This window comes from Phyllostomus discolor, chromosome 13 (genome assembly GCF_004126475.2).
Source record: "Phyllostomus discolor isolate MPI-MPIP mPhyDis1 chromosome 13, mPhyDis1.pri.v3, whole genome shotgun sequence".
NCBI lineage: Eukaryota > Metazoa > Chordata > Mammalia > Chiroptera > Phyllostomidae > Phyllostomus > Phyllostomus discolor.
The window spans coordinates 47,619,436-47,641,516 of NC_040915.2; the positions used below are offsets into that span (position 1 = coordinate 47,619,436).

Genomic DNA, 22,081 nt, shown 5'->3' on the forward strand with positions numbered 1-22,081 from the left:
AATCATGAATGAAACAGAAATGCGTCCCTGTTATGTCGTGCTTCACCTCCACACGAGCCACACCTGGTCTTCTCACCGTGAGTAGCGTTTACAGGACACTCCCGGAGGCTGGCGGATTGGCGGAAGTCGGCAGTGCTGTGATGGCCTCTGAGCTCTTCCCGCTGCACTGGGGTAGCCTATACTCCCTTGTCCCCTTAGCGGCCATAAATGCATGGCAGGGGTGTGGTCTCTGGAGCTTTGGCTGTCCGGGGGCACAGCTTAGAGCCCAGGCCTTGCCAGCCAGCCCAACGGAAGCTTGGGAGTATTTCCTTAGGTAGCAATAGTGGTCAGAACACATACAGCATCTCATTTCACCCGTGCCACAGCCCTGCGGGTAGGTTCCATCCCTACCCCCAGTTTACAGAGAGGAATCAGAGGCTCAGTGGATTCAGGGAGCCTGGAGCTACTCCGAGTGGTCACCTGGACCCCAAGTCCAAAGCCTGCTTCTCATCTATGGAGCCTGTTCCCTGGCATGTTGATTCACCTTTGCACCCCAGTGTCTGGCATGCAGTAGGAGTTTAATAAATGCATGTTAGCTGAACAACAAATCAACGGAACAAAAACTAACTAAATGAATGAATCCCCAGGCCTCAGTTTACCTTTCTGCAAAAGGGTTTGGAAGGCTAGACCAGACGCGCTCTCCTGTGGTCCCTTCTACTTCTAGAATGCCAGGGTCACCCTGTCACAGTGCCAGTCCAGGTGGCCTTCAGAGAGCTTCAGAATCCCACCCCTACTTCACACGCCAAGGCCACTATCTCCCTGCCCACATCCTCTCTGCTCGAACCCAGAAAACCCTTCTTCCCAACAGATTCAAACCCCCTTCTTCCCACAAAGCCTAGGGCCCCCTCTCCACAATGGCGTCTCTCTGTCCACCCCCACCTCCCCCCCCCGCCCTCCCTGGCATCGGTGACTCTCCGGAAGTTCAGAACCTGTCGGAGCACATCTTAGAGACTGCAGCCAAGCGCACAGGAAGCAGAGCTCTGTGCAAACTCAGGGTCTAGATCATTTCCAACGTGAGTGAAGCCCACACACCGTTCCGATGAGGGTGAGCCATTGGGTGCATTTCCCAAATGTCCGCCAGTTTGCATAGCACCCTGACAAGGTCCGCCACACCTCGACACCAGCTCCGCTGCCATGCAGCTAGTATTTTTCCTGAAATAATCAGCCTTTCAGTTAGTTCCTCTCTCTCCTTCCTTCCTACCCTTCCTCTGAACGTACTCTCATCCTAAGCGATGATGTCTACGAACCCAGTGTATGTGCCTCTCTGTGCGCCCGATACCATCCAGCTACCTCGTCACGGTGGTAGAGGCACTGCCTGTTTGGGATTATCTGGTTCTAGGAGTAGACGTTTTTTTAAGTCACAGATAACTCGCAAAATCACCTTGGTGCCTATTTTCATTCAGCCGTAGAGGCAGGATTTTTCAACAATTTCAGATCCTTTAACATGATTCTGTGCCCTCGATTTTTATCATCAGCGGTTGTAACTAGAAACTCTAAATGAGTGCTGGACGCTCACTGAGACACACCTGTAACTTTCCAACACGGAGAGGCAGGTGAGGAGGAGAGAGTGGGCGAGTGCCCAGAACGCGGGCCAAGCCGATCCAAAAGTGACTCCCGTGGGATGACTTCGCGTGGCACGCGCCGGCCCCTCACTTCCAGTGGCCGGGCTGAGAGGAAACATCACCCCTCCTGCTTTTCTCCCCAGCAGCTGTCACAGGGTGTGAGGCGAACAGGAAACAGGATTAGAAGATTAAACAGGGAGCCTGCCGTTCCAAGCCCAGCTGTTATCGCGCGCGACTCTGGACAGCCACCTTCTCGGGACACCTTGTCACTACCTGCTGCACCTGAGAGTGGGACCACAGCCCAGAATAAATTCAGAACGAGAGTGCAACTGGGAGTACGGGGGGTCTCGCCCCAAATCGGATACATTGTATTGAGCCTGGACTAGGCACCACGCTCTCTCTGGGCAAGTCCTCACATCATCTTGTAAGAACCCGGGAATTGGGAAGCTACGTTATTTATGCCCATTGTACAGACGAGGAATCTGAGGCTCTGTGAGGGTCAAATCACTGGCCTAAGGTCACAGGCAGAGGTAAGGGCTGCACCCCAGGTGTGTCTGACTCCCAGGTTTTCTCTTGGAGCCACCTCGGCTTGGTTTTCTGTCCTCCCACCCCTGGGGCCATCTCCAGGGAACTGGGCACAGGACCCTGCCCACCCCACGGCCCCAACCCGGCCCTGGCTAGCCCTCTTGCTCCTCAGTGCAGCTCCTGACACAGCCACGAAGGACACACGTGGCCTCGGGCTGGGAGGTTTGATCCTGCATGTCCATGACTGAACTCCCTAATTACCGGAGAGTAATCACCAGCTGCCCTCTCCGCCCTCCACTGCAGCGCCTACCCGGGAAAGTCACCTGATCAAACGCCCCCCAAGCTACAACCACGAGGGGGTGGTTAGGACGGCCAATTCTGCGGACGGCGCAGAAACAGCTGCCTAAAGACCTAACCACCGTGTCTAGAACTTTAGGAGAGAGGCCCGGGATCACTGACACCTGAGCTCTTAGGCTCCTTACCTCCCACCTGGGTCTCCTCCCACGTCTACCCGTCTGTCCAATCAGCTTCCGAGGTGCTGGGCCCTGGCCTGACCCCGGGGAGCAGCTACGGGTCCTGGGAGCAGACAAGACTATGTGCGCGGTGTGTGGCCAACGGAAGCTTCTTGGAGGAAAGAAAAGCTACAAGGTGACCCTCGCGATGGGCAGGGAATGGCCCAGTGCAGTGACGAGAGGACAAAGCCTGAGGCAGACCAATCGTATTCACAGGGCCAAAACTGCGGAAAGAATTACGATAAGTTTGGAACCCTGTCGACGCAGGTGGGCGGCACCAAAGAGGGGCAGAACTAGGGGGCGTGGCCCATGACGTGTTGGCGTCTGGGCTTGATATTGAAAGCCACGGGCTCAGAGTGTTCTAGGTGTGGAGTAAGCTTGTCTGATTTGTGGTTTACACAAGTGTCTTTAGCGGCTGCCTGGAGAATGTCCTGGAAGGGAACTGGACCGAAGTCAGGCGGGGATGGTGGTGACTAGAACAGACTGGCTGACCCTGGCTGGTGTGGCTCAGTGGATTGAGCGCCAGCCTGCAAACTGAAAGGTCGCTGGTTTGAGTCCCGGTCTGGGCACAAGCCTGGGTTGCAGGCCAGGTTCCCCACTTAGGGGCATGCAAGAGGCAACACACACTGATGTTTCTCTCTCCCTCTCCCTTCCTCTCTCTCTCTTCCTCTCTCTCTCTCTCTCTCCTCTTTCTCTCTCTCCCCCTGCTTTCCCCTCTCCCTAAAATAAATTTAAAAATATATTTTTTAAAAAGAGAATAGACGGGCTGGAAGGAGAAAGGGAGGTTGAATTCTGAGATACATTAAGAAAGCAGAATCGGCAGGCCCTGGTAACTGATTAAGTCTGAGGGGGTGATTCTCAACACCTTAAATCCATGACCCTGTTTGCTCCTGGCTGTGTGGGAAGGAGGGGAGAAGTGGGGGCTGGGAGAAGCCCTTCATCTGAGAGCTGGAACTGGTGGCTTCATCCAGCCCCCACCTGCGCAACCTGGACCTTCACCTGCGGGAGCGGAGACCCTGTGGATGGCTAAGCTGCCCGAATGGCAGGTAATAGTCCGGACTGGAAGTATGAACACGACAGAAATACGAACTTGGCACTTGAGCCCAGGGCCACGGAGAGTTTGACCCCTCTCCGCTATCTGTCGTCAGCGTTGTCACTGGCCACAGAACGAAATCCAACTCCAATTTCAAAATGCAGACTTAACGCCAAAACTTTTTAAAATAATAATTTAAGAATGTGGCTATTTTAGCCACAAAAACATCTTACTATCCACAGTTACGAAGAAACCCAGTTATGACCGAAGAAATGTATATGAGCGTGGTATATGTGTGTACACCTGAGGATCATGACACTTATTTTTATTAAGATATAGTTCCCATACAATATTATATTAGTTTCAGGTGTGCAATAGTTAGTTGACACTAACACACCTGATGAAGGGATCCCCACACTAAATCTGGTCACCATCACACAAGGTATTACTGACAACATCCCCTACGGTGAACCTTACACCCCCCTGCCCCCCCGACTTACTGCTTTTGTAACTGGACATTTGTGCCTCTCATTCCCTTTCACCTTTTTGCCCTTGAGTTTTTAAAGTGTGCCAAATTAGAAGTGGTACGCCCGCTATCTAAAGACAGTTTCCATGGCATGCATTTCTTCCCAGAGCTGATGTTAAAGCCACAAAGCTGGGACACCTTTTCTCTCTCTCTCCTCTCCCCTCTCTCTCCCCCTCCCCCTCTCCCTCTCTCATCTTCCTTTGAACAAGCATGTCTGTCCCGTCTTCCCGACTGTCCCTTTCTGTGCCTTCCAGAAAGGATAAGGAAAAGCTTCCTAAGTGACCTCATTTTATTTTGAAACACGAAACCCACCCAGAGGGGAAGAAGAAAAAAACCAACTTTCTTGGTCAAAGGGATCAAGATGCATTTCTAATTCTCTCGCCATATGGTAACTTATTTTGGAAGCATAGCAAGAGGTAGAGAGAGTGTTTGACGAAATTGGCAATGCTCGTGCAATCCCTTGAAATCAGACCAAATTCCCACTGTAGACATTTGCCACGGCCCCTGCCATTCATCATATCAGCGACTGTGACCACAGGATATGTAAAAATATGGAGCAATTTTTATCACCATCTCCCAGTCCCCCGGTGCCCTGGACACCGCGTGGTGGCAAATTTGTCTGTATTTCATCCTCAGAACATGGAGTCATTAACTTCCCTTCGCATGCACCGAGAGAGCTATTACCAGTCAAGGAGTCACTCGGCGGCAGTGACCGTATGGGGAGAAAGAGCGAGGACTTCCCTAGAGGGAGAGGGGCAGGCAGCAAAGGAAGAGGAGACGAGGGATGTCAAAGTCTCGTGGACCTCTCTTCCCACGCCTGTGGGACACACGCTCCAGCTCGCCCAAGAGAGGGAACCACACGGGGGGACGAGAGACAGTGGGGCTCAAGGAGGCTCTCACTCTGGTTTCTTGTTTGCTCATGGGGGCCCCGTCTCTCTGTACCTGGTTGGCTGGGGGAGGCTCGGCTTGCCTGGGCTTTTGGGGGTGTCCACGGTGAGGAGGGAGCCCACGAACCCCTCTTTCTTACCTTTGCATCCTTGACATTCTGTGGAGTTCCATGTCATCGCTGCCCCGGAATCCTTTGGCAAACGGGTTATTCTCAATCTTCAACTGGGTGATCTAAAAGAAGGAGAAAGTTGGTTTACAGGACCTCAGGACACGAGCTGAGCCTGTGCTGCAGAAATGCAGCCTTCAGCAGCCAGAAAAAAAGGGGGGGGGGACGTGCACATTAAGACAATGCTGTCAAGGAGACCCATCACCTGAGTCAGGCCAAAGCTTTGAAAAAAAAAAAGTCCTAGCCCTGGCTGGCGTAGCTCAGTGGATTGAGCGCGGGCTGGGAACCAAAGTGTCCCAGGTTCCATTCCCAGCCAGGGTACATTCCTGGGTTGCAGGCCATAACCCCCAGCAACCGCACATTGATGTTTCTCTCTCTCTCTCTCTCCCTCCCTAAAAATAAATAAATAAAATCTTAAAAAGAGAGAGAAAAAAGAAAAAAAAAAGTCCTAGATCAGACTGCTTAGGAACAAAGAAAAAAAACTGGGTTTGATTTGCCCATTAATTAAAGTCATATTCTGCATCATTCTAGCTGGTCTGTTATTGCTGTTGACTTTAATCATAGCATTTTGGGTGCCAAACGCCAACCAGGCCTCATCCGTGGGTCCCCACCTCCCCTCTGAAAAGTCATGCATGGGGACAGACGGCATCACACTCCCCAGTGGCGTCATAACCTCCATCTGGGAGGCACTGACGACGGCTTCCCAAGTCCTGGTGCCTCGTGTCAGGTTCCCGTCCCAGTTTCACAGACAGCCTGTGCTGGCTCAGGTGGAACACGGTGTCTGATTAAATAAATACCAACCGATAGAGGTCTAACATAGATAATGGCTGTCCAACAGCTTCCCGACCGCTTTCATTTTTTCTTGGATATCTTTGTTGCCATGCACAAAATCTAGCAATGGAACAGGGTCTCTGGTGCAAGGCCTGGAACTTTCATCTACACCATTAATACATATTCTATTGGCGTGCGTGAACAGCAACAGACACGGACGAGAGAGGGCTTCTATAGAGCATATGCCAGCACGACTTCCCAAGAGCTGTGTGGAATTACACTTTTCTGTACCGCATCACTCTGCAGACTGCCAAGGCAGCACCCAGCAAGGCTCGGCGGGTCAGGGCTCGCCTTCGCCAGCACTGTCACATCTCGACAGCACCTGCACGCTGGTCTGCTGCATCTTCCCGCTTAAACTGAATCCCCTTTCACTTACATGCATTCCACCAGAGACATTCTATCACTTCTCTCTATGTCAAGCCAGACTATCCCCTGCTATTCAGCACAAAGGGAACAAGGGTGTCAAGTTCTCTCCCCTGGTGCCCACAGAGAGCGCGGACCCCCAGGCCTGCCTTCCCTTTGTCGCAAGGGGCGGGGGGTGTCCCACACTTTCAGAACAGCACGTGACACAGCGGCACCGACTGCACGGAGCCCGTCTCCCTGATCGTCCGATGGAAAGATCAGTCCAGAGAGAACAAGATGCTGGGGTCTATCACAGTTAAGGAACCGCCCCCCCATCATCCCATCCACCCCCAGGAGGACAGGTCTGGACCTTCAGGGACTCCGTACTGGGGGTGATTAACGAAGCTGCCCTCTAATTTGTCCGTTCGGGGGCAGGCATTCCGGTATGTTCTGTCTTCTAACAGAGATGGCTTATTCAGGTCTTCTACCTGCAACGCTCTAGAATGAGCATAAAACTACTCCATGTGTACACGCAGGTGGGTGTGTTCCTGATGAAAAATCGTGTCAATTTACCACTCACAAACCGTGATCCACGACTCCGATCACGGGACGCTTCAGAAAGGACCAGACTGTGGGGACAGTGGGGAGAGGAGTGGTGGGCGGGACGGGGCGGGAGGCGGGAAGGATGGAGCAGAGGAGTTTCAGGGCAGAGACGCTGTTCCGTGTGCCACCGGAATGTCCTTAAACCTTCGTCCAAACCCACAGGACGGACGCCACCGAGGGTGAGCCCTTGGGCAGACTGGACTTTGGGCGACTGTGGACGTGTCAGTGTCGGTTCACCGATCGTAACCAAGGGTCCCACTCGGGCGCGGGTGTCGATCGTGGGGGAGGTGGGGGAGGGTGAGGGAGGGTGGGGGTGGGGCAGGGGGTACGTAGCACATGTGTGTACCTTCCCGCTCACCTCTCCTGGGAACCTGACGCTGCTGTAAAAAGAAATATCTACTGAAAGTTTTTCTAATACAGGATGGGGCAAAAGTAGGTTTACAGTTGTTTGTAATGGAAAACAACACAATAGTTAATAAATCATAATACAAGTATAAACTCTGTGCTTTGCGTACTCACAATTATAAACTACTTTTGCCCTGCCCTGTATGTATGGGTGTTCATGTGTACACACATTCACTCCTCCCTCCCTTTTTAAAAAATTGTACCCTTTCCTGCGGCTTTCTGATTTCGACTGGACTCTTCAGAATGAGTCAAAAAGTCTACAACCCCCCCTTTAAAAATGGTCTTTAGCCCTGGCTGGTGTAGCTCAGTGGATTGAGCGCGGGCTGTGAACCAAAGCATCGCAGGTTCGATTCCCAGTCAGGGCACATGCCTGGGTTGCAGGCCATGGCCCCCAGCAACCACACAATGATGTTTCTCTCTCTCTCTCTTTCTCCCTCCCTTCCCTCTCTAAAAAATAAATAAATAAAATCATTAAAAAAGAGAGAAGTGTATTCTCCACATTTTAAAAAAATGGTCTTTAAAACGTGCACCCCAGAGTCCAGTTCTATGGTGAGTATAAAAGCCGGTCACCTAATGGGGCTTTCTGTCCCACACAAGTTTTCTCCCATAAAATGCAACCGACCTGACCATCAACCATTTCTTTTAAAAGGGTGGGGGGTGGGTTCTCAAAGTTCAGTACAAATTAGATCACGAAGATCAAATCAGAAAATGAGGTCTCGCCCCACTCCCCCGACCCCGTCCCCTGCAGTCCCTGAAGCCAGACCCTGAGAAATACTGCAGATAAACCGGACTGCTGCGTTGGGTCTGAATTAACACCCAGCCCATGAGGTTGTTCTTCCACCAAGAGCTCAGGACGGAAATGTTACCCGAGGAAGAAAAGAACAGAGTGGATTTTTGATACTTGATCAGATGAAAGCGCAAACCCATTTCTTGCTCCTCAGTCTACTTCTACCTCATTCTTCCCCTTACCACCGTAGCTTCCAGAAACATGACAGCACAGAATAAGCGTGACCTGCCATACAGGCACTTAGGTGTATTGACCAGACATATGTCTTGCTTTGGAAACTGTGTATAGATGCCGATCAGGCGTAAGAATTACCCTTGAGAAATGTGACCATACCAGCTTAGCTGTAGGTGAAAATGTCTATCTTATTTCTTAATAAAAATGCCTTCTTGCCCTGGCTGGCATAGCTCAGTGGATTGAGCGTGGGCTGGGAACCAAAGTGTCCCAGGTTCGATTCCCAGCCACGGTACATTCCTGGGTTGCAGGCCATAACCCCCAGCAACCGCACATTGATGTTTCTCTCTCTCTCTCTCCCTCCCCCACCCACCCTCCCTTCCCTCTCTAAAAATAAATAAATAAATAAAAATGCCTTCTTTATTTCAGTCCATGCAATAATCCTGTCCTTGAACTTCCCTTCTGATGCGCTGCATGTCAGCTCACTCATAGACACACAGACACACCAGCCGACACACGGTGATGTCTGAGTTCTAGCCAAAGGCCCCCCTGAAACAGACTCCCACCCGTCCTACCAGCGGACTCTCTCTGCCCAGAGCATAAAACCGGATATCCGGGGGAGGGGTGGGGGGGGGGGGAAAAATACGAATATAAATGCCAGCGCCAACCAGTGAGACAGAGGTTGTAAAAATTAATGAGAATAATTGTTGTGAATTCTTGCTTTTGAAAAAAAAAAAGAAAAAACCCTCACGAGGGCCAAAAATCTTAATTATGTCTCTCTATTAGGGGTTCATTTCCTGGTCCCAACCAGAAAGCTCATACCTCATAAATACAGGCTCCTTACACAATGATTTAAGCAGGAGGAAAATGCCTTTTAATGGCAGAGTAAGTTAATATCGGGGGATAGACATGCTCGCATACACAGCCATTGTTGCAAGAGCTGGGAAATGAAATGCCCACGTGACCTTTTTTTAACACCTAAATATTTCTAGGGATCGCTCCCGGAGCTGCTGACAACTCCAGCGAAAACCTCACAAAAACCTGTTTCACGGAGTGAACGTCGCTGGGGAAGATTCGTGTTTTTAAATATCTTTTTCAAGCTGTCGGCCATCTGGGGAAATAACTCCCAAATCCAGCCCGGGATCGCAGCTGGGCTGAGGAAACACGCTGTGCCATTAGCAGCCTGGGGCTCCCCGGTGAGTGGCTGCAGCGTCAGACGGGAACTCGGCCACGTCCCTGCCTCCCCCTGGTCCCGGCACCCACGCGGAGGTCACGGTCATCCACCAAGCCCCTTGCACCCCCAAATGGGTGGCTCCTCTTCTCCCAAACTGCCCTGGCAACCAAATCACACGGACGGCTGTTCTTTCCCTGCTCCCTTAACCATAGCAACGCGGGGCAAATAGTCCTGGAACTGGGACTCATGGACATGATCAGTGAACAAACTGAGTCCCGGAGGCTAACCTTTTGTGGCTTTGCAACCACGGGAATAAGAGCAGATTGAAAATCTCGGTCTTTCAGATTCTAAAACAGGGTAGCAAAGGGTTTTCCAGAGCCCACGTTTGGGATGGAGTTGCCCTGTTCATACACTGATCGGTCACCGAGTCAGCCAATGGAATCGTCACCAACATCCTGTGCCTGCTCCGTGCCAGGGTCCGCCAGACACCCGTCCACGGGTTATCTCATGGGATCTTCACCCCAGCAATAGCCAATGAGTCTTTTACTGCCCTCATCGTGCGGATGGGGGAAGCTGAGTGAAGCCGCTTCTTCAAGGTCCAATGGATTTGAGCCCAGGCAGGCAGCCTCCGCAGCCCCGACCTTACCCCTGCACTCAGGTGGCTCCTACCTGTACAGTCAGGGGTCTCCACGCCAGGTCCAGGCGGGACAATAAAGTAACACGGCAGAGTAAATCGCACCCCGGCTGGCCCACTGATTGAAGTCACACGTCATATATCCATGCGGGGAACGTGGGCAGCGCGGCCCTGAACTTGAACTGGCTTGAGACTTCCTCCTGACAAAGCCACTAGGTGTCTTGCGTGCTCACCACTGGAAAGTGGGGGAAACCTCACGGGGTGGGGGTTGGGGGGGAGAGTGATGGAAAGCCGTCTGCCCTGAAATCCCTCCTCCAGAAGGCAGGCTGGCTAGGGAGACCCGCACGTAGGTCTAGCTCAATGGGGTTCCCTGGACTGGCCAAGAAAGAAAAAAAGCGATTGCTGTGTGTGGTTATCAACCACGCAAAAACCCAAATGCATGTCTGGAGAGGCACATGTTCTAGACCCGGGAGCATTAAGACATGCGACGCTCCCCCCAAGACTCTGCTCAAAATTCACACGCCTGTGCCCCCCTGGGCGAGCATGCCTTTGTGCAGGGAGATTGCTAGACACACCCACTGGGGAGGACATTCTTTTCTTAAAGTAGAAATTTGATAGACTGAAATTCATATAATGTTAGTAACCAATGTTAGCCCAACGAATTAAAAAAAATTTTTTTAAGTGAGAAGGACTACTAGAAACGTGGGAGGGTGCTGGGTCCAGTCTCAAGCGGTGGGGGTGCTGGTTCCCTGGGTGAGTACGTGTTGAGCTAATCAAATCGGGCGCTTCCAAGCTGTAGTTTATTGTCTGACAATTATGACTCAATAAAGCTGTAAACAGAGCGGGAGAGGAACGCCCCCTGATCTACCCGTGCCCGAGGGACCCGAACACAGTAAACTACACAGAGCTGAGGAATTTCCCCCCAAGGATCTGACCCTCCCCACGTTTCTCGAGCAGGTCACTGGCCAGGGTCCACCGCTTCCTGTCCTTTCTGCAGGAACCTGGGCTTTCCTGGGGCGGAGGGAGGACTCAGCTTATTTTTGGAGCCTCCCTCTCTGGGCTGGGAATACATGTATGTATATATATATATATGGAAAGTAGCATCTTCGTTGCTATTTTTCCATGCTTCATCCTTCGCCACCACCACAAAGTTAAACATGGGTTTACAGCAGTGACAGGGAAGCAGGTTCCTAGCTGCCAGCCTCAAATGAGCCTGAAATGGTTTTGCAACTTGCGGGGCATTCGGTCTTCCTGGTTTTAGCTCTTGTCGGTTCAGCAAGGGCGGGTGGTGGGGGGGAACTCAGAAAAATCCTCTTGGCCCTTGAAAGAGTCACTGCGTTGGTGGGGGGTGTGGGGGAGCAGGTTTTCTTCTGGAGAGAAGCTTTCTCTCAGGACCTGGGTTCCCAGACAGGCCTTGTGGCCTAGAAGGGACCATCCATCACAGCGCGGCCTGGCCGCTGACAATCTGAATTTGGAGATGACTCCACAGCCTTTTGTAGCCACCCTGGCTTCACGGGGTGGGGTGGGGGCGCTTATCTGACACCCAGTCTGTACTGGAATGAGCTGCACTAGGTAAAACTGGAGGCTGCGGGGTGCTCTCACCCGGCCTGGCTCCACAGCCCTGCAACTTCCCTTATCTTGTAGGTGGTGATAGGCCCTGTGGAGGGGGAGGGGCGTCGCCATTCCCACATCCATCTCCCGGAGTTGTCCACGTGACCCGCCTTCCTCGATCCCATATGGAGTGCCCTACTTCCCTCTAGAACAGCCCTCTAACCCCAAATCACTGCTTAATACTCTTAACAGTCTACGACCCCACCGTGGCCGCGGCCCCTTCCCGGCGCCCATATCCTGCCTTTTCAGATTCCAGATCTTTTCATTACAAGCCTTAGAAACCCTTCCGCCCCTCCCTGCCCCCACCACAACGGATCCACGTGCCCTCGGGTTCCTCAAGAACAGACATCAACCGGGACAAGTCAAGACAAGCCCTGGCCTCCTGAGGACGAATAGGTGATGCTCCTCTAACCTGTGGTTATGGGGTGCTCTGTTCCAGTAGCATTGTCAGGCTTTGAAATGCTCAAACCAGAGGCTGGATCTCCAACAGGGTGGGATCTGACATTGACGCTATCGGCCTGGCAACGTCCCGCCCGCCTCTACCCCAAACTGCAGCCGCCTTCTCCCAAATGAAGCGTTGACCACATGCATGACCCCCGCCCCACCCCACCCCCACCTCACCAAGCTGTGGTTTTGCAGGATCCTATCTAAGTCCTGGCAGTGGTGGTCTAGGCTGCTGGTGGCCACGCTTGCTTCATTTTGTTTTTGTTTTTCTTTTCACAATGCAAAGCTCGCTTTAGCATGTGGTCTGGGGGCAGGCGAGGGGGAGGTCAGAAGTTGCTGAAACCAATTATAGACGCATCTGGAAAATCCAAGCCCAAGGTTTCCGGCGACTTTGCCACCTGCCCTGATGGGGGTGGAAATGCATCCAAAAGGCAGAGTGGAGGAGGAGAGAAGGAGCCACATCCCAAGAGGAAAGCCGCCCCAGGACGCTTAGCCCCAGGCTCCCACCCAAGAGCACGGAGTCAGGCGACGAAGCGACCTTTCTTCTCACGGACCATTTCCTGAGTGGAGTGGGACGCCTCCTGTTGTGTTTGAGTGTGCGGACACCTACAGTTGGATAAGCTTGTTCCTAACTGGAGTGCGTGCGTGTGAGTGCATGGGGTGAGGGTCTGCCAAGCTGGTGAATGTAGTTCAAAACAGCTACAATCCTTAGGCTGCAGCTCTGTCCCAGCTACGCGCGCAGCCCCATGGGGTGGGAGTCGGTTGTCCGTTGTGCAGACTGAAGCTGCCCTTAGCTTGAAGTCTCGGCGGGAGACTTCAAAGTCCTGCAAAAGAGCAGGCAGCCCCCGGCGCTCCGGTTCCTGGGTCCCGGCCTTACCTTGTGATTCTGGTAGGAAGTCACCGCGATAAAGGCCGTCTCAGGAAAGACGTGGGTGCAGAAGGCAGTGTTTTTTGAGCCAAATCCATTATTTTCGTCCGCTTTCACGATGTGTAATCTGGGCTGGTATTTGTGCATGGAATTTAGAATAATCTAAAAATAACAAAGAAAATGAGATTGTCAGAAAAAATGAAAAATCCCTTTGTTTCCAGATAAAACCTCACTCTCCACCCCCAAAATCAGCCTCTTCGTATAGGCTCTTGGAAAAAAAAAAATAGTCCGATTTTTTTCCCTCCTGTTTTGAAAAGGGTCCAGTGATTTCATTAAAAAGAAACATTTCAAAAATGACAATTTCCAACCGAAAAAGCCAGGGTAATATTCCAGGAATCTACCCAAAGCACACACGGCAGTAAATCAGAATTCTTAATAAAGTTTGCTTAATAAATTAACTCCCTACGCAGGGTACTTGCCGCCCCCAACGGGAGCGAGGCGAGTCAGGAGCAAGACAGTGGCGCCCCTGGGAAGCCTGGGTGACCGTGTGTGGAATCGAAGGGGAGAAGAAACAAACAAATAAACAATCAAACATACAGATGCCCCCCCCCCCGCAAAAGGAAAAAAATAAAAACCTCTGAGAGATGCAAACAAAGAGACCAAGCTGTGGCAGAACTGGAATAAAACTCACAGGCTCGGCCCTTTGTTTGGAAAATGTGTGCAAGTGAATGAGAAAAGAAAATAATGGGGTGTGGGGGGCACTAGGGATGGGGAGCTGATGAAGGAAGTGCCCCACCCCACCCCCTTCACCCCCAAACAAGGGCCTGGGGGGCCCTGAGATTCTTTCTCCAACTGCATCAACATGTCAGGACCCACAGCTTGGAATCATCTGCAGGCCTGGCCCCAGAGACCACTGCTGCCCCTGCTTTCTTGGGAATATTCTCTGCCTCCCGCATCTCTATCTTCTCCGTGTCCGGGGTGCTCCCAGGGGCAGGCGGGGTCCGAGGGGTGTGGCTGGGTGGCTATGATTACAACCACCAGAACCAGTCCCTGGCAGGGGTCTCCAGGCCCGTTCACAGGAGAGGAGCACCCTCACTAATACACTGGGGGTGTTGCTCTGAGGACGCCTGGGTGTGACATCTCCCCGAGCCTGCTGGCGCTAATACTTGTCAGCCCGATCTGATCTGTGCCCACCGAATGGGCGAATCGCCGCGTTTAAGGGGCTGAATATCTGGCCTGCGTTTTCCCTGGGACCACAGGCTGCAGCAGGGGAAGCTGTCTGGGTGTCTTTGATTGTTTGCATTGATGACCCTGGGGCAGGGTTCTTGGGCCAACCCCAGAGACCCGCCTGGAGGAGAGGGGGGAGGGCCCGCTGACTCCTCGGGATCCCGGCCTTGCGGCTCTAATCTCCGGCCTACGCAGCGCGCGGCCGCCTGCCCGGCCGATAGCCACGCCGGCTCTGGCGGCGTGGCGACAGAGAGACGCAGCGGGGCCCCCGCGGGCCGCCGCAGCCCCCAGGTCGGCGCGGCCATCGTCCCGGCTTAGCCAAATTGCTTTGACGGCCGGGGACAGTGTGGAGACGTCAGCGGAGGGCGATCTAATGGTTCCTAATTTCATTAGGACGGCTGGGGACTCCAAGTCTGGAGTTTGGTGTGGGATTGCGTGGCAGCTGCGGAGTCGGGAGCAGCTCTGAGCGCGCGCTCTCTTCCCGCGGCTCTAAGAGCCTGAAACCCGCCAGGGTGCCGGGATATCGGTGGTAGGACTGTGTGCCTCCCCCTCCCCCTCCCAGCGCGACCCCAACGGCGCGCCCAGAGCCCTACAGGGAAAGCTAGGAGCCCAGCTGGAGCTGGAGGGCGGTCCCGCTTGCTGCCATCAAGACCCCAAGCAGGACCCCACCATAGGGTCCCAGCCTCCAGGAGGACGCCAGCCAGCCGGAAGACGAATGAACGCCGGACCTTCGCAAAATAGTCCTCTCTCCCCCCAGCGCTTAACCTCAATGATCAGTTCAGTATCCGCAGGGACGACGCCCAGGCCACCCCGAAATCATTGATTCTGGGTGCACCAGCGCAAAGGGCTCTGCAGACAACACCTTGCTTTCAACGGAAAGGAGACTCGAGTTTTTTTTTTCCTGTAGAAACGGCCCCCTCTGCACCCTTCTGGGGACTCCTGACCCCACGGAAAGGGAACCCGCCTTCTCTCCGTCCTGCGACCAGGAGTTCAGCCTCCCCACCGCCCCCGTGTAGAGAGCAGCTTTAAACGCATCCGGTGGATGGCTCCGGGGTCCGCTTCCCACTGCAGCCCCTGCCCCTAAGGCCCCACAGCGGCAGATTTCTCATTTGGGCCTTCACAGACGGACCTCCGTGACCGTAAATCCACTCGCACCCAGTCCCCTCCTGTCCCCAAAGTGGGGACCATGTTTCTGTCCATTCTCTCTCTAAAGAGGCCATAGCAGGATAGAGAACACTTTTGGAATGGGAGACCTAGCCTCAAGTCCTGTTCCCAAACACAAGCTGTTTGACCTTGGGCAAGTCCCCTCCCCTGCCCTGGACGCCCATGTCCAAAGGCTGTGTGTTTCTGTCCCCCAGGCACCTCCCACCCCCACCCTAGGCTGCTGTGAGGGTCAGGGTGGCAGTGCCAATCCGAGCATTCCAAACACAGAGTTCAGAGACCGTGTTCCGGCCTGGTGATGAATTCTTTCCACCCAAGGGTTTGAGGGACACTCTCCTAAAAGTCAGTGTGCTGCTCTTCGTTTGTTGTTCTTTGGGGAAGAGAGGGTGACGCCCTCTGGAACACTTGCTAAACGCTGCACATCTCTGGGAGGGTGGGGGCTGCCCGCTCCACACCCCGTGTGTGGGTTCGGAGGCTTCCCCGGGCCCCTCTCTCTGGGGGCCGCTGGGACGCCAGGTTTAGGACCCTGGTCTAGATTTGCCAGCTCTGGGCATTGCTGGGAGAGAGGGAAAGATGGAAACTGGGAACAACAGGTCTGAGAGTATCAAGCTAAAAGGAGCAGGGTTCCAGAGGTCGCCTCCAGTGTGCTGGCATGCCCATCTGTAGAAGGGGCCAGGCGGCCCGGGGTCTTCCTCTCTGCGGGAACACCCCAGTCCCAAGGCAGGTTTTGGAAGTGGGTGGGGAAGGTGTACCGGCCCCCACCATGGTCTGGCCCCTGTGCTATGCCCACTGGGGGTGACAGTGTTTTTATATAGCAGGACTGAAACACATCCCCCCTCCGAGCCCTAACCACAGACGGGACAGCGGCACAGACCCGGTTCCCAGTCCCCAGGTCCACCTGGGACAGTGCAGCTGCAGTCACACCAGGATCCCTGCCCCAGGGCCACAGTGTGAGCCCCAGGTCGGGAGAACTGGGGCCCCACCTCCATCCACCCGGGGACATACAGTCCAGAGCGTGGGACAGTGGACCACAGGGAAGACTGCAGAGGGGCAAACCTCTCCGTGGGACAGAGCTGGACATGGAGAGGAAGGAGAGGAACCCAACAGCTGAATTAGAGGGGAGAGAAATAAGGGACAGGAGAGAGAAGAGAAAGGAAGGCCTGATCCAGAAAGAAGGGGGAGGGAAAGACCAAGGGCTGAAATAAATGGGGTAAGGAAAGGAGAAGTGTGGGTTCAAGGAGCAAGGAGAGGAGCTGGGAGGGAAGGAGGGAGGGAGGGAAGGAGGGAACCGGATGAACCTGAGGACCCAGGCTGGGCCGCTCCAGGTACTTACATGCCCGAACGGGTCCAGGTGGTTGTTGGTGAGCTTGAGTTTCTGGAAGGACACGAGCTGCCGCATCCAGTGCGCCCCCGTGGCCGGCGAGTCCGGGTGCACGTACAGCCGGCCCGGCATGGCCGGCTCCGCTTTCCCCGTCACGGACCTAGACCAAGGAGAGGCGGAAGGCCCAGCCAGCCTCAGCACCCCGTGGTGCGGCCGGTGCACAAGCCGGGCCTGGGCTGCTGAATGCGAGAATGCTCTGCCAATGGCCTGACCCTCAGGTCTCCCCGGCCCAGTGCTGGTATCAGGCAAGCTCCCCCCCCCCCACCCCAGCTCTTTTTTCTTCTATCTCATCCCTCACCTCCCCCCCCTGCCCCCACCAGCACCAGGGGCGTCCACAGGGCCTCGCAGCCCCTCACTGCCCACAATCAGCGGGTTCTGGGAGCCCGGGTGTGCAAAAAAAAGTCTCGGAAAACTCCTTGAGGGCTTTCGAAGGGGGCTTCCTCTTCAAGCCTCTGTAGTCTTGGCAGCGGGGGAAGCCACCTACCCAAGGAATGGGCCTCGCCTCTCCACTCTTTGCCTGTTTTACTCAAATACCACGGGCCGATTTTGCAATTTCATAAAAAGGCAGGTTCAAAGCGGGTAACTCATAAAAAGTAACTGTAAATCGTTTTATACCCCCAAATACCTCCAGTGCTTGGTAACAATACCCTTTTTAAGAAATCGACAACCCACGGGGGCAGCGGCAGACACCGGCCCTTCACGTCTTTGGAGCCTCAGTTTATGCACCTCTAAAATGGGGGCTAACAGCTGCTCTTTCTTCCTTTCAGGGCAAGGTCAAAGGGACGCAAGGAGACAGGCCAGGAAAAGCCTCTCCCTGAAGGGTAGGAACTCAAAAAAAAAAAAAACAAACATGGACTGGGTCTGTGAGGGGAGTCCCCGCCCCACCTGACACGCTGAGGCCTACCATTTATTATCTGCAAACTTGTATCTGTGGTCGTCGGCGGGGACGATGTCCATGAGGAGAATGTACTTCGTTTTGGGATTGAGGCCCGTCACCTTCACTTTGTAGCTGGGGAACATCCGCCTAGGAAGGTGCAGGAGGAAGGCATGAGGAGGAGGAGGAGGAGGGAGAGAGGGAGGCTTGAAGCTAATACTCTGAAGCTCACACCCACAGGTTCTATGGAGGGAGCCATTCCTGCGGAGACGGGGAAGACCACAGTGGCCCCCACTCCGCTCTGGCTAAGATCCATCCCGGGTTTCCCTTGAAGTTCTGGGGAGGAGAAAGGCCGAGAAACGAGGCAGGCCACTGAGTCCAGCTAGGAGGAAAATAGAAACCAGGAGGGAGGGCTCCTGGGGAGCCGGTTTTGAAGACAGCCTGCACGGGGACCCTCGTTTCGATTCCTGCTTAATGCTCTTTTCAGGGGCCAGACACCTACTTGTTTAAACTGGGGACAGAAGGAGGCTCCTTAGGTCAAAAGCTGGCCTCCCCCCCTCTGCCCGGCCAGCTGCTTGGGCGGATATGGGCAGCGCTGCCGGGTGCTGTGGACACCAAAGTGTGTGTGCCCCTAGGGACTGAGCACATGCGGGTGCCCACGCAGTCCCGGTCCTGGCTTCAGTCCTCACCCCCCCCCCTCCAGAGCATAGCGCGGTTGGTGACCTCCAACACAAATCTCTTGCAGGAAGTTACTCCTCAACGCCCCACGACTTCTCCAAGGCACTCTTCTTTGCGAAGTCTAAACTCTCTGGCCCTTAGCAAAGAAATTTCACAACCAACCACAGTTGGTTTCAGAGAGGGTCGGGGGTTTGCACAAGAATGGATGATCAGCTGGTTAGGAAACCAGTGCCCCCAAAACCGGGTGCACCGTGCCCACTCCCTCTGGGCACACAGCTGCACCCCACATTCCCATCCTGCCTCGGGAAGAGTGCGCCCTGAAAAACAAGGATATTCAAGGGGGGCCTGGGGTGGGAGGCCCAGCTGCTGGATCCCGGCTGGCTCCGGGGTGGCGGGAAGGGGTGAGCGCGGAGGCCTCTCCCTTCGAGCCCTGGAGTCGCTGGAAGCCTCGGTGTTTATCTGCCCGACTGAGCGCGCCCGGAGGCGGAGGCCCGGCACGCCGCGCGCAGGCCTTTTATAGTTAAATCCTCTCCGCTCAGGCGCGGGGAAAGGAGGCCCGGCCGCGGCTTTCCCTCCGCGGCGGAGTGGGAAGAAAACCTTCGTTCTTGGGTATAAACAGAACGCGCCTCCTGGTTCAGCCAGGCCGAGCGGGGGAGCAGACATTGTTTAATTTCAAATAATAATAAATGTCACTGTTGTCAGTTTATTGCGGGAGGCTTCGGGCCGGAGAGCCGGGAGCGTCTGGGGAAGCGGCTCCGCCCTCCCCCTTCACACACTCGGTGGCTCGGGCCTGTGGGCCTCTCCGGCTTCACACGCCCGCTCTGGGTCCACGCGGGGCTTTCTGCACCCCCGGCACGCAGGGGGACAGTCAATACGGGTAGCGACGTGGCCGGGATGTCTCCAGGCCTGGGCCCCCGTGAGCACACTCCTATACCGAGATACAGACTTGCACGGCTCTCCCGCCCCGTTCCCCAGAAGTCTAGCATTTCTAGCTAAAACTCGGCGAACTTGAGAAAGGAACCGCGGGGTGAGTGTCTTGGCGAAACTGCCGTGTTTATCGCTGTCTGTATATAGAGCCCGGACGAGCCCCGAGTCAGTTTCAAAGGCTTCGCCTGCTTTCTATAAACAATGAAAGAGGTAGCGCATACATTCAACGATTCAGACCTGGGCAATCGGGCGGAACTCTGGAACCACTCCAAGGTCAGGCAGGGTGGGAAGGAGGACGGGGGCGAGGGATCGAGTCTGAAACCCGGCTCATCTCTGGGTCCTCTCTGCTGCACCTCTCGGTTCTCCTCATTCTCTCTCCCCACCCCCTCCTCTCTCTTTTCTGGTTACGAATCTGTCCACATAGCACAGCTTCCCCAGCTCTGGATTCTCCTTATATAAGAGGGAGAAGAAATGCCCCGTAGGAAGAAGTGCCTGTTTCTGCAGTTGACCCTTCCAGGTATTTATTCCCCCGACCCTGATGGAGATCACAGGAGGAATTCTCTGGGCCTCTATAACCAGAATCTGGTCAAACAAAATATCATCTCATCTCCCTCTCTCTCTCTCTCTCCCTCTCTCTCTGTCTCCTCTCTCTCCTCTCCCCCACAATTTCTTCATCACCCCTGCACAGGGGCAACCAGCTCACCTTCCAGCCTTAGTTATGATCATTTCCGTGCCCACTTCATGGAATTTCAGCCACAGTTCTCGTTCATGAAGAAACACCTTGATCCCTTCCATGCCCTAGAAGAAAGAGAGGGAAGTCACACAGACAAGCCTGGGGACGCTGAACCTTCCGTCCCCAAACTCCCTCCTCCCCTAACCCCCAAACACACAGCCTTCTCCTCCTTCCCTCTGGGGCCAGTGGGTGGAGAAGCTGAAAACGGCGCTGGGCCCACCGCAGAGGACTCTGGGCTCTGGACCGCTGGACAGCCAGCCCCTGCCCAGGAACCCCCCTATGTGCTCCATAACGGGAGGGGGTCCTCTCTCTAGTGTCACCTACACAACACTAGAGAAAAAAAAAACACCCAACAGTTTAGAGTGCTCCAGAATGTCCCATGGTGGGGACAGGGCTGAGAAAAACCAAGTCCAGTCTCAATTCGCTTTAGCCAAGATGACGCTAAAAAGAAATGAATCCTCGGTCTCGAAGACCCACTCAGTGTATTCTTCTGGAGCCTCAGAGAGCCACAGGCAAACATTCATTATGTGCAAATACCGTATATGTGCATGTGTATCCTCACCATGGAAATGCAAATGTAGACCGAGGGGAGATTTCAAATTTGAAAAGTATGCATTATAATAGGTTCCCGCAGCCCAAAACAAAAGGGAATTCTCAAATGTCCGCATGAATACGCCTTCCAGGCTCTCCACGCACCCAGCGTCCTTCACTCTGGCTGTTTTAACGGCGAGCACAGCCTAAGTAAGCCATTTAACGTTTCCGCTTTCGACTAAGAGTTACTTTACAAAAGCGATGCAAAAGAAGTATACACAAAGTCTTCGTTTTGCAACAATCCACAACCATCTAATGAGGGGATGTGCTTTTCTGTAAAAAGGAAAAAAAATCTAAGCTTCCACAACTGCGCGCCCACTGCTTTCTGCTGCTCTACAAATAGACGTGTTTTCCCGAGACCCGTGAAGGGCAAAGCAGAGAGGCGAGGAACTAGCCAGGAAGGACTCTGAAATCCCCAAGAACGGTTTTAGCTATATCCACGCATCTCTTCTGGTGGTCACCCTGCGTCTCGCCATCTGACAGCTTTTTAAAACTCATCCGGGCCTTCTGGGGGCCGCCCCGCGCCCAGGGAGTGCACCGCGCCCAGCTCCCAGCCTGGCGAGCCCGCGGCTGCCTGCACCCTCTCCCTCTCCGCACAGCCCTGCGCGCCAGCCGGCCAGGGCCGGCGCATGACAAATGGTGCGCCGCGCGGGTCCGGCCGCGGGCGCGGAGGAGGCGGGCGGAGGCGAAGGCTACGCAAGATCTGAAGAGGGGTCAAGCCATCGCTCACGCCGGCCTGAACCGGCCGCTGACCTGGCCCTTAATGAGACGCGCGGGGCCCAGTCTACACCTAGCGCATCAGGAAAGGAAAGATCTGGATTCTTGTTAGCTGGCCCCAACTAGCCGGATAATGAAGGCTTCCTAACAACTTAAATGCATTTTTTAAAAAATCCTCTGGCCATAAAGATAATCTTCGAAATAAAGTGGATCAGAGTACACTGGAGTCCGGGGAGGCAGGGCAGAGAAGGTGTGACTGAGTGGGGACAAGGAGAGAGCGCACCCAGGGGCAGTGGGCGGCCCGGCCCTCCTCCCCTGCAAGAGGGTTTCTGCAGAGGGCCCCTGGGCGCGGGTCTTCTTACCTGCTGGGTGAAGGCGGCCTGCGGGGACGAAGGGGACTTGCTGGGGGCCCCTAGCGCGCTCTCGGGCTTCGAGTCGCAGGGTAGATCCTTCGAGTCAGGTTCCAGGGGAGTGTGCGCTAGGCCAAAGCCCTCCTCTGCGTCCGCCATGGTGTGCCCGGGGCCCTGTGACCGCGCGGGGTCCTGCACTGCGGACGGGAAGCAGAGAGAGAGAGAGAGAGAGAAAGAGAGGGAGGGAGAGAGAGAAAGTTGGAAGCCTAGTTCAAGTGATAAGAGGGAGCAGTTGGGGCCCCATTTCCCAGCTACCAGCAC

At 54.4% G+C, this 22,081-nt stretch overlaps 1 protein-coding gene across 5 annotated transcripts in view; it reads right to left on the reverse strand.

Moving 5' to 3' along the window:
• Window positions 1-22,081, reverse strand: part of TBX5 (T-box transcription factor 5) — a 44,963-nt gene that overhangs the window by 18,504 nt on the left and 4,378 nt on the right. For all 5 annotated transcript variants that reach the window (XM_036013801.1, XM_036013800.1, XM_036013802.1 and 2 more), the window contains 6 exons: window positions 21,773-21,957; window positions 20,073-20,167; window positions 17,795-17,914; window positions 16,843-16,990; window positions 13,131-13,283; window positions 5,225-5,316 (listed from right to left, as the gene is read on the reverse strand). In XM_036013801.1, coding sequence (XP_035869694.1) covers window positions 5,225-5,316; window positions 13,131-13,283; window positions 16,843-16,990; window positions 17,795-17,914; window positions 20,073-20,167; window positions 21,773-21,919 — 755 coding nt within the window. In that variant the 5' untranslated portion in view covers window positions 21,920-21,957. The remainder of the gene's footprint in view (window positions 1-5,224; window positions 5,317-13,130; window positions 13,284-16,842; window positions 16,991-17,794; window positions 17,915-20,072; window positions 20,168-21,772; window positions 21,958-22,081) is intronic.